Below are 12,162 nucleotides of genomic sequence, written 5' to 3'. Positions count from 1 at the left end.
CCCACTAGTGTCCGGTGTCAGCTGCAAAGGGATTATTACAAATCGCTTCATGGGGATTTTGAATGGATGGACAATCTTTGGAATCTCTTAGCATTCCCATGCTAGCTCAGGGCAGTTGTGCAACTGGAAAGTTGGTGGCTCCAGTTTCCCCAAACACTTCCATTGAAGTGTGAATGCTTCTGTGTGTGAATGAGATGCTTGAGACAGAATTACTGGTGTTTCTACTTTTGATAGGAAACATTCCAAACAAATGCAAACAGACGACTCTTAAATGGGATACATACACCCATGCCATTGGACCACAAGTCTTTAATAACGCCCCCAAAAATCTCCATACAAAAGTATATGTACATGGTCACTTAATGAACTGTATGGTTATAGAAATGATTTAATATGCTTCACCTTTTAGTTTTAAATACAATAAATCCCAACAATCAGCAAACACGGTACTGCATCGGGAACACGACGTGCGCCGCCAGTGGAAAGTCCATCTTCATCAAGGCCAGCGGTGCAAAGCAGCTGTCCAAGTCTGGACCCGGATACTGGTTATGACATCAGTCTACTACATTTGACAACATTCATGAGTGAATTCAAACTAAATATTGATTTCTTCACACACACAGTTGCTGAGACATAAATAATGCAAAAACTGAATACCAGTGCAAGAAAGCGTTGGGAGCAGGGAGACGCTAAATCACAGACGGTGGGATTGAGACACTCGTTGACAGTTAGAAGAGAGCCTGAGTGACACTCCAACAGACGACGGACACGCAGTGACAGGTTTTGGTCTACTGAATGTAAGAATCAGCGGACATGTCGTTAAATTTATGCCGATGGGGGACGATAAACTTAAAAGGTAAAAGCTGAGGAAAAAAAGACACCGTATCCCTGCCAAGATCTGAAAGCTTCGACCTGCCACTCTTAAGATCCTCATTTGAGACCTGAAGGAGAAACTCGAGCCCGTGAGGAGAAGGACGAGTGGGTCAGCCTGTCGAAGCCGAGGAGATGCAGCGTGTCACAGTTAACGAGTCTCTGACTGGGCTACGGGTTCCAGCTCCCACCTCGCTCTGTGGTAGCAGAATACTGCTGTGTCCTTGGGGTCACTGGTGGGATTACTCCAACTGTGATTGTGTGACTATGATGACATGCTGATGTGTGGTGTGTGCACACTCACACACTTACTTCCAACTGCCCACTGTCATACACCCTGAATGAAGGCTCGGGAAGCATTTTAACATTTGCTTGTACAGTCAAAGGTGGAATTACTGGGACATCCGACTCTCAAAAGGAAAAACCGCACTAATTCAAAAGACTAGCAGAGTGATCAGGAGGGAGCTGTGGAGGTACTGAGCTGCACTCTGGCTGTGGATCTAAAAGGAGGCAAGGTCAAGACTGAGCGTCATTTTACTGTAATGGTCCCGTTTACTGGAACAACAGAGGGGGGATTACTTAAGCTGAGGCTAAATCCTTCTGTGAATCTAAAAGGTCTTAAAACTGCTTTCAATCTGTTTGTAAAATATATTAAAGTTTGCATGAACAGTAAGAGCAGTGCTTGTCCCAGTACTTGCACTTTCAACTGCTTCTTATTTAAATGTTTATTATGGAAATGTTTACAATAAGTGCAAATTGGTTGTTTTTCCAGAGGAGCTCCTACGATGTTTTTATGCTATGGTTAAGGAGCGAGCGCCACACGTCCTCCACGTCTCGCATGCCCTGCCTCGCATTTTTTCCAAAAGCATCTGTGCAAGTTTCCTGCCTTCGTCTCTCCTCGGGTCCTCAGCCTTACTTCTCAGAGTTCTTGCGTGGCCGACGAAAACTGGACATGTTCTCATTCAGTGCATAGATTCGCCTGGAAAACTCCTCGAAGCCAGCCATGTCCAGCTCTCCCAGCACTTGTTCGTCACACTCCACAGCTACGGCATGGTCTACGGGGATGCAACGGTAGTCATCCAGCCGGGCTTCATCTGCTAATCCCAACCCCATCCCCAGACCTAAACCAGTGGCCTCTGTGCCCATGATCTCCTCAGCTTGTTCCACTGAGCAGCGCAGCTCTGGGATCAGGCTGATGGGCGCCTGTTCTAATACTAAAGAGCCATTCATGGCACCTGGGTGCTGGGCAGCGGGCATCGTTTCTTCATCAGTGTCCTGCACTGCAGAAGAGTTTGGTATCATTGAGCTGCTGGACGGGTTCTCCTCCATCTCATCACTCTTGTTCTCTTTATGCCGTTCGCTCTCTCCTTCAGCAGTTTCACGTCCTTCTGCCTCCACCGCTGTGCCTCTAGCCTCCTGCTTCTCTTCCTTCTGCTCTTCCTCCACAATGGTTTCCGTATTCGTGGAGAGGTCAAGTGGGGCCTTGCTTGGATCAAGGGAGGATGACAGGTGTGTGGGTGATGGTGACGGCGAAGGCGGTCCCAGGCCAACCTGGGACTTTCCCTCACTGATGGCTGTATTGTAGCTGGGTGGAGGGGTTGCTGGCTTGTATTTAAGCTCTGCTTCAGCCTCTGAACTCGCTCTGTTCCTCAAGCCTCGGTCTGGGGAGCTGGTGTGGCAGGGATAGGCCAGCTCGGAAGCTGCAGACACACCGAGCTGAGACTTGGCGGGCACTGGGATGGAGCTGGAGACATGATGTCGGTCACTGTAAGGAGAAAAGAGAGATATCGAATAAGCAAAGACATTTAAAAAGCTACAATAACAAAGTGCCTCTCTATATAACGGCACCATGTTTAAGATGAAATATAGAGCTGTGCTCAGAGGTTTACATGCACTCATCATTGGTCTGAATAATTGTACACTGTACACCTTTAATGACAACAACTGCTTGAGTTTGGATTCATTTTCTCTGATCCACACGGTCAAAAGTACACAGGCCTACACTCACACACACTTAAATCTTTTTAGCACTTGTGCTGAAGGTTCAAACATTTAACCAAAGCTAATTTAACCAAGACCTCTCAACCCGTTTTTAGTGAACATGATTGATTTGCAGTTTCTCTTTGCCAGCAAGCATCAAAGGCATTTGTTTGACAGCACGTGGATGGACCAATATCAGGAGATCTAAGAAGAATGAATGACTTGCACAAGTTGAAAAGGTCTCTTTTTCTAAACAACTGCTGATTCCAAGATCATTAGATCAAACAACTGCATGCAAGTACATGTTAATTGGATGCGTCTCCACTTTTCTATGCTCTGGAAGAAACTGTCACCTTCAGATAAGTGAATGAGGCCAACATTAAGCTTGTGGAAGGGCCTGACCTCGTTAAAAAATTGCAGCCTATTTTTACAAGCAGAGTCTGTTGGAAAAAGAATGACCGTGACTGCATGTGCTGTAAACCTCTGGCCACATTTATAGTAAGTGGGGTATTTTAGAGTGAAGAGGCTGTTGCATAAATGTGATATTGTCAATGAAAGCGTCTGCAGGCCATCAACTAACAACACACAATTTTGTTAACATATATGCAGCCAGGTCAATTCAACAACGGCCAGTGCAATCTCCCAGAGCAGAGCGGACCTGATGATGAAGTGAGCAATCTAACGCCACAAGTAAAGCATAGAGTTATGGAAGAATCAAATGACACCACAACTTTCAGTGCTGAACTTTTATCATTGCTCCTCTTTGATAACAAACAGTATTTTTCAACGTCAAAAGACTGTTTTACACTGACACAGTTTGTTAAAATCTGTTATAACATATTGTTCGTATTTGCAACAGATCAAAGATCAATTCTGCAGCCAACAGAAGAAAGTATCCTAAGAAGTCTTTCCCCTGGTCCAGGAGAGCAGCAGCTGCAGCTCTTTGTAGGTCACTTCCCCTCACACCATTCAGAAAACATTTGTGCAGTCTGTGCGAGCACTATACATTCAACTTCTGCTTGCTGGGAAAAGCAGCAGGCGCCGACCCAAGTATGTCAGACATTTTCTTCCATCGCAGATAACAGTCTTCGGATCGCCCCGCCCATGAACTGGAGCCATAAATCTATTTAAACAGGCGCCTCGCCGCTTCTTCCGATAGCCAAGGCCACGTATACTCTGCTAAAAATGACCGTTCTGGTGCAGAACAGCCGGGGTTAAAGCTGAAGCAGGACCTTCCTGTGAATCGAGGGTAAATCTCTGATCAGTCAGACATGCAGTCGTAACAGACGTCCTTCCTGTTGCTGACACTCACCGAGGAAGTCTTCTTTGTAACATTTGACATCAGTAATGACAGCACTGGCTGACACGTGCGTTACCCAAAAGTCTGATGGACAGTTTCACCACCAAACCCATGACAGCTTGTAAAAAGGACCTTGGGTCTGACCCTCTCAGGCACCCTGCCAGGGTGGTCCTGACAGGGTTCACGGGCAGGACACCTCGCTAAGCAGAGTGGAGAAGCTCGTCTAGTCTTAAGAGAAACGTGTCAAACTTCAAAGTGCCTGTGATGCAGTAAATGAGAAACATTCACAGTCTGAAGCTCCAGTATGAAACTGCTTATTGTAACAACCTGGAGATACTGTCCCTCATGGCTCACATTTAAGCTAATTGGAGGCTTACGCGGAGATGTACACGTTGGATCGTCAAACAAGGCCAGGTTTAAAAAACAATAAAGGGAAGAGGTAATGACGTTATCCAGTGAAAGAGTTCCTCCCAAGTGTGGTCGACAGGAGCTAGGCTCTGCTTTACTTGGCAGTACAGGTCAACCAAAACACATCATCTGCTACAACTGCTCTCCTCCAACAGGCACATGGTCGGTCCTGAGGCAAAGCGTATTTGGGCAAATTGGAAACAATGTGCTCTTTACCACCTAATTTTCTGGAAAGATCAATAAGAAGAAGGAGCAGAGCGAGAAGCTGAATGATTTGCCATCTCAAACACTTATCTGTAACTTTCCAAATGGAACCATCATGGCCTCCTTGGAAGCCAGTTCAAAAAAAGATTCAAAACCTGAACCAGTGGAAACGCATAAAGACAGATGCCGTGAGAAGTCATTTTCCATTTAAGTAATTGGAAAATGTTGTTCAGACTGAATTGTAATGCACATTTGGAAACTGAAGAAGACTGAGTAAAAATCGGAAGATTTCCGCGCATCATTTATAACAAGCTAGTAAACGATTACTATGTTTTCTAGTTTGACCGATTGATGTCTGTTCGGCAGCGGCTGATTAGAAGCCTCTGACTTTAATTGGTATCGCTTATTTTCTTCCACTCCTCCCTCCAGCTGGCTCACCATTTAACCTGCCTGCTCCGATTTCATCTATGCCAGAGAACAATGCATTATTGACACTGGCATAGAATCACACGGTCACCATACAGTCTTTTACAGAATGAGGAGTTTTGTATTTGGACCGTGTTACTTTGTTCCACTCAGTTTCAAGGTTAGGCTCCTATTACTGTCATTACTTGTGTCAAATTGTGCGGCAGAGTATTAGCAACAGAGGAGACTGGGTGTGTCGGGGAGGAAGCCAGCCAAGAGAACCTACGAGCAGGAATACATTTCTCTTTTTCGTAAAACATTTTAACTGTTACAGCTATTTCGTGCTATTTAATACTGGCAATTAGGTTAAATGTGTATGACCATATGTGAGAATGTGTCGATTAATCATGCCATGAAAACACTTCCTAAAGCTGTCTGGAAAAGCCGGAACTTAAAGTGGTCGTATTTAAATAATGCCAAGTGCTTATAGTAAGCAGCACAGGACAATTATGTGTTGTTAAATAGATCCAGAGCTTATTATGAGTGGGTTTTTTTCCAGGAATGGGGTGTTATTGTCTGTTTGGTTAGTAGACACTGACCTCTAGGTCTGTAGTATATGAAGATGTACTCAGGTAAGAAGTAAACTGCCTGCAGTGCAGTAAACCAAAGTTCTGCTTTATGGCACTTCCATTTGGAGTTACTATATAAAAATATCAGAACCACAGTTAACCTGAAATTCAACAGTTTTGTAAGAGAACGTCAGATGAGTTACTAACCGCGGGTGACGCACAGATATTCTTCCACGCCTCGGAGCTCCTTTACCTCTGTTTAAACATATTTCAGATCACATACTTTTTTGGGCTTTTTCCAATAATAGTGAAGATGATGCTGGTGGTAACTTAGAAGTGCTGTCATTACATAATGCAGCTCTGACTCCATTGTTTACAGTATTCTCTGCAGTCTGCAGCACGTGAAGGATCACAGCAACCTGCCAACTGAATGCATTGCTGGAACATATATACAAACTTATTGTTTTACATACAGTATAAACACCAATGACACCATCTTTTCCTCTTTTTTGACACAATATACATATATAGTATGTATATATAGAGTACTGGCCTCCACGTGTACACCACTTATGAAGATGAGATGCTGTAATAGGCTTGAGGTCTCAAACTTTCTGTGCAGCTTGGACTCATACGAGGAGCTTGACATTTCACGCTGACTGGAAGAAGACCTGTTGCTCCCTAATGTATGCTGTGCAGGTCCACAGTTAGCACAAGCTGCTCACCTACAGGAGACATTTAAGTCTCACTGGGCCCCATCCTCAAACAAACTACACATTATAAAGGCTACGAACAGGCCTCTGTCTAAATCATCAAGCCGAAAACTTGACTTGCCAAGCCAGAAATAGCTGCCTTCCCTCGTAAGCGTTTTGCCTTCTCTCTTCCTTTCCACTGCTGTTGTCAAACCTGGCACATTTCAAGGCGATTCAGGAATTTGGCGAGTCAAGCCTTCTTACTGTCTAATCACCTGACAGGCTTCACAACAGGCCCCCGATCATATCCAAATGCTGCTATGGCGTCACAGGTTTTGGGCCAAAGCTAACAACAGCAGATAAGACTTGTGCGTTTGATGTGGTTTAGTCGTTTCACAGGGATTTCCCTAAAGTAAACATGACTAAAAACCTGATACGTGGTATGGAGGAAGCCAAGTTTTCTTTTTGCTTTATTAGAGTGGCTCTTATTGACTGTCTGGCCTTTGAAGACAGACTGACCACAGCACAGCATGTGGAACAAAAGCTGAGAACATCCTCGCACTACTCAATGGTGCTGATGTGCTACAGAAATTACAAAGACAAAATCTGCAACACTGATATACTGCGTATGCAGTATGCATGTTGCTATCGTCTTCCTGTGATCCAGTCCCCTCAAAACATCAGTACTCTCTACTATTTATGACGAGCAGTATACAAACCCCACTTATGATGCATAGAAAGCCTGGGTTGGGTCAGTGGCTGTCAAACTCAGGTGTCTGGGCCACAGACGACCATGCGGTGTGCGGAGGGGTATTTATATTTATCTTACATATTGTCAGAATGTAAGATATTAAAAAACCAAAACAAAAAGGTATCACAACTTTTAAAAAAAGGTGAGAAAGAGAAAATGTATTCCCAAATAAGGAGGAATGGACGCTTGGAGAACACGAAAAAGGAAATGATCAAAAATACAGCAATTCCACAGAGAACCTGTCAAGCTTAACGTCCCTTACAAATGCTTATTTTAGGTGTATAACTCAAGAATTTCTCTTCCTTTTTTTTTGCACTGACAGGAGCGCAGCTGTCTAAATATTACAACCCTCGGTGTACTTCATGCAACACAAATCCTTTTGCTAACTTCAGTCACTGTGGGGTTTGGGGAAGATTCACATCCACCAGCTGTGGCGTTGAATGTGCATGGCTAGGCGCCCTGCCACACCTTGCTCCCCCCACACACGTGTACGTAGCCCTGCTTCCAGGCACCGGAGTGGGATTAGGACCCTGTGAACTTCTGCCAGGCCCTCAGCGGATGTGGAGCGGCAAATGGGACCATGTTGAACGTGTTTGCTTTGATGTCGACAGACTGCGTAGTTTACAAAGAACTGGTTTCTGGTGCTGTCTCTATATGCCTCTCGATAATAGATTCACCATTTCCCCCACTGTTTCCCATCCTTCAGCGAGATTAGAGGAGAAAAAACTATACTGCTCATTTTTCACCAGGGCTGCATTGTATATACTCTGACATGTTATGATGTGTTTCTGAGAGAGAACTGTTTGGAAATCTATTAAGATATGATCAGCAGTTTCCCAGATGAGCATCACGAAGCCCACTGTATAAAAATGACATACGCTCTTTTCGATTCTTACACGCATTCTTTCTGCTTTTCCATTCGGTCTGTATAAAATATCCAAGATGAACCCACTATGCACCCGTGGTGTGGGTATGAATTATTTCTATATGTAGGAGGCAAATGTTTCCAAATCTGTTCTGGAAACAGTTCCCTCTGTCATAGCCTTCACCACATCATGATGTGTGGAAGGAAGAAAAAGGTGGCAAAGAGGAGGATAGGCAGCTGATTAGCCTGCCTCTCACGGGCTATATAGCAAAATTACCTGCAGCTGTCACGTAGCCTCTTAAAAACATCCATATTTCATAAGCCGAGTCCCAGCTCCAGGCATTCCTTCTGAATTCAGCCTTTTTAAACCCGGCAGGAAGAAGAACCGGAACTGACACGGACAGAAAGCAACAGTGCGTCCAACAAAGCTGTACTTTTATGACAAAATGTGTGGGTCAACTTATTAAGTAACACAAATGAACAAATAAAATGTTGAAAACATACATGTACGCACATTACGATCAAGGAGCAATAAAGGTGGATAGTTTCTTTTTTCAAGCAGCAGTCAGAAGTTGACAGATTTGTTCATTCACACCACTTTACAGAGGATTCTTTCATCAGAGCCCTGTGTCAGGCCGGACTTTCATCTGGGCGAATCCAAAAAAGACTGAATGTTCCATCTATAGAAGTTATACAAGTAACATTACATCAGTGAAATACTGGAACGTTTGTCTTATGACTACACTTTGTTACTAAGCTGCTTTTTGCTGTTTTAAGATTTTCATTTTTCCTGTGACTTACTGCAGGTTTGGGTAACAGTAGGTTACAGAAGCAACCATTTATTTAGCCAGGGGCGCTCAATTTAGGTGGAACACCTAATGGAACGATTAAAGAAGGAATCTAGTTTTAGGAACGATTTTTTTGGGAGGCCTACAATTTGTTTTTATTCATTCCACAATTAGAAGAGGAGGCTGTGGTGCTCACAGGGACTGGTTTCTATTTGTGAAAGTCAGAGCAGAGGCAGAAAATCCAAAGAAAGAAACTAAAAAGTAGAAACTAATAAACTAAAAAGATGGAAATCTAAGGAGCTTAAAGTGGACTTCTTCAGGTTTCAGACGTTTCAGCTCCCATCTGAGAAGCTTCTTCAGTTCTAAGAGCTCGGTGGAGAGTCCGAGGTATTTAAGCCCTGATGGGAGTTGCTCCTTAAGAGGGTCCCTGACCCACTATTGATCATGTTCCTCATCATATAAGGCAGTGTGTGAAAACAGGTGTGGTCATTATCAGCAGAGGTTTCAGGGGACACCACTGTGAGACAGTTTCTGACCATTAAACTGACCTCACAGCCCGCTGTTCACCAGCGGTGCTAGCTTCAACTATGCAAACACAAACACTACGTTAGACGAACAGAATCGACTTCTTTTATTTGGTTTCTCTGTCCAAAATGTGAACATTGGCATCCTCGAAAGACTGACCCAATGTGGATCTGTCCATTCTGCTCACCCTAGCTGGTGTCTGACCTTCTTTACTGTGCATCTCTGCTGATTGGATGAAAGCCCAGTTGGGACAACCACATGTTTAAAGAGCTTTCTTTACATGCGTTCCTTTTCTTTCCCTTCTGCCTCAGAGGGGACGTTTTCTGCCCGGTGATGCAGAGTCCTGATTACTCCAAGTTTGTGTTCCGGAGGGTGGTGGGAGTCAAAGAGTCGATACTGGTCTGTGTGTGTGGGCTTCCGATAAACTTCAGCATTGAGGTTTCCATTCTCCTCAGTGTACACAGCACAGTGCAGAAATGGCAAACTATTATTCTTTGTATGGTGAATTTTATGTTTCTATTTACTGAGTTGATGTGAACAGTGACGGATTCTATTTCTTGGGTTTTGATTTGTCATCAACGTATTTGTACCAGTGGTTAGGTACTGTCCCTTCAAAAGAGCAAAGAGCCTCACTTTCCACTTCCACAAGGTTTGCCACAGTGGGTGACACTGGGGAGCCCGTGGCACATCCATGTTTTTGTCTGTAGAAACCTTTATTGTATTTCCACTGCATGTCTTTATCCTGTTTTCCTTCTCTCATCCCAACCAATCACAGCAGATGGCCCCGCCCCTCCCTGAGCCTGGTTCTACTGGAGGTTTCTTCCTGTTAAAAGGGAGTTTTTCCTTCCCACTGTCGCCAAAGTGCTTGCTCATAGGGGGTCATATGATTGTTGGGTTTTTCTCTGTATGTATTATTGTAGGGTCTACCTTACAATATAAAGCTCCTTGAGGCGACTGTTGTTGTGATTTGGCGTTGTGTAAATAAAATTGAATTGAAAAATTGAAACTGAATATTTAAAATATTTGTTTGTAAGGCAGAGGTCTGACAGTGATGGGGGTAAAGCTAATTCTGTTTTCTAAGGCGCTGTCTTGCTGTAGTCATTTTCTGACCGTCTCCACTGTCTCAGTTTTGGGACTGCAAGTGAAGAGTGAGACCACAACAAAGGGCTCTATGGTTTCATCTGGATCAGTGTAAATGTCTGAGTTTCTGATTTGGTCTTTGAACTGAAGAAGCTTCTCGGATGAAACAGCATCAAACTAGTCTCTGAAACTCGTAGAAAACCATGACCTGTAAGGCTGGGAACCCACACCAACATAAATCCAGTGGAGTTGAGTCCCAGAACATAAACATGGACAGCATACCATTGTAGGTTTCATTTAAATATGTACATAATTATGTCTAATATTGGTTACAATTTCCTGTTGTACTCTGCTGTATTGAGTAGCTAAATGGCAAAATATCAAAACGTAACTAAAATAGTTTTGCTCAATATGTACGAGAGGTTTAAAGACGACTTAGTGTTGTGGCACGCCATCAATTATTAGTCTTCAGAGGTGCCTGTAGGCAGACAGAGTGCGCTTCCAGTCTTTGTGCTAAAATAAACTAATCAGCTGCTGGCTGCTTCATATTTACTCTACAGAAACGAAAGTGAACATCAATCTAGTTCGTACGTATTTTCTCCAAATGCCGAACCGTCTAATCGCTGTGGCAACATAGCTGAAGCTCTATATCTTCTGACAGTGCTAATGACAGATAAATCTGTAACATGTGTTTGTGGCTCAGTGCTGCTCAAAATGATGGGAACGGCAGTTTCTTTCACTCAGCTGATGGCTTCTGAGTCAGTACAGAGCAACTCCTCTCTGTCACTGTGGTCTCGTTGTCACACAAGAGCGTGGCTGTGGAAAACCGCTGCAGAAGACTTCCACTTTCTTTAAAACCTCCCATGCGCTCGCGCACACACAGCTCCAGGGTTAGCAGACCCACGCTTTCATCTCATCTGTCTTTGGGCTCTTCCACTTCCCGTGAAGATTTTTTGGGAGTGGGACAGAGTTGAGAGCTCGAGCTTTTCATGGCGTCTTTCCTTTCAAAACAAAAGATTATTCAATTAATGTGTGTAATACACATTTTCCCCTTTGCTGACCCTGGGAGAGGAGATCAAAGACAGCTTTTTCTTTTATAGGGAAGTGGAGCTGAAGTCTGATGGAGACCAACTCTCAGGTTTTAGTAAAGGGTTACTCACAGGCCATAAGACTGGAGCAGAGATCTAAGCATTCCAGTGGACAAAGTAGCTGCTGTAAAACTCATTACCCACTCCTTTTTTTTAGATGTAGGGGAATGATGATGTGCAGGGACGTTACATCATCATAACTTAAAACAAAGTATTCTTTTAGCAGCACTTTCAAAGTCTTTTGTAAATAACAGTCTATGTGACAAACGCAACGAATGGCTGCATCAGATCTTTATTTTCATTTCCTACTAATGACCCGACTACTGCGCTGTATATTCTGTATTAATCTGTTGTTTAAGGCAGCGGCCCCCAACCATTTTTGTGCCACGGACCGGCCTGTAAGGTGTCGCGGATAAATACAACAAAATAAAACCGGTACCAAAAAAAAAAAAAAAGACGATTTATTCATAACATGCGGGAAAAGAGCCAGGGAAATTAAGTTAACGATAAAAACCCTGAAAACCATAAATGTCACACCCGAGCGTCAACTCTTGCGGCCCAGTGCCAAACGACTCGCGGAGCGATACCGGTCCATGGCCCGGGGGTTGAGGACGCTGGTTTAAGATACAAAACATGA

General features: G+C 43.8%; 1 protein-coding gene across 1 annotated transcript in view; it reads right to left on the bottom strand.

The window, feature by feature from the left end:
* Nucleotides 1-292: 292 nt before the first annotated feature.
* The window catches only part of uvrag (UV radiation resistance associated gene), a 94,977-nt gene continuing 83,107 nt past the window's right edge, over nt 293-12,162 (bottom strand). The window contains exon 15 of the mRNA XM_085469459.1: nt 293-2,635. Coding sequence (XP_085325585.1) covers nt 1,783-2,635 — 853 coding nt within the window. The 3' untranslated portion in view covers nt 293-1,782. The remainder of the gene's footprint in view (nt 2,636-12,162) is intronic.

The sequence above is a fragment of the Copadichromis virginalis genome, linkage group LG10 (genome assembly GCF_057382275.1).
Source record: "Copadichromis virginalis isolate Kocher_CV1m ecotype Utaka linkage group LG10, C_Virginalis_male_GT1.1, whole genome shotgun sequence".
Classification (NCBI taxonomy): domain Eukaryota; kingdom Metazoa; phylum Chordata; class Actinopteri; order Cichliformes; family Cichlidae; genus Copadichromis; species Copadichromis virginalis.
This window is presented reverse-complemented; position numbering and strand designations above follow the sequence as displayed.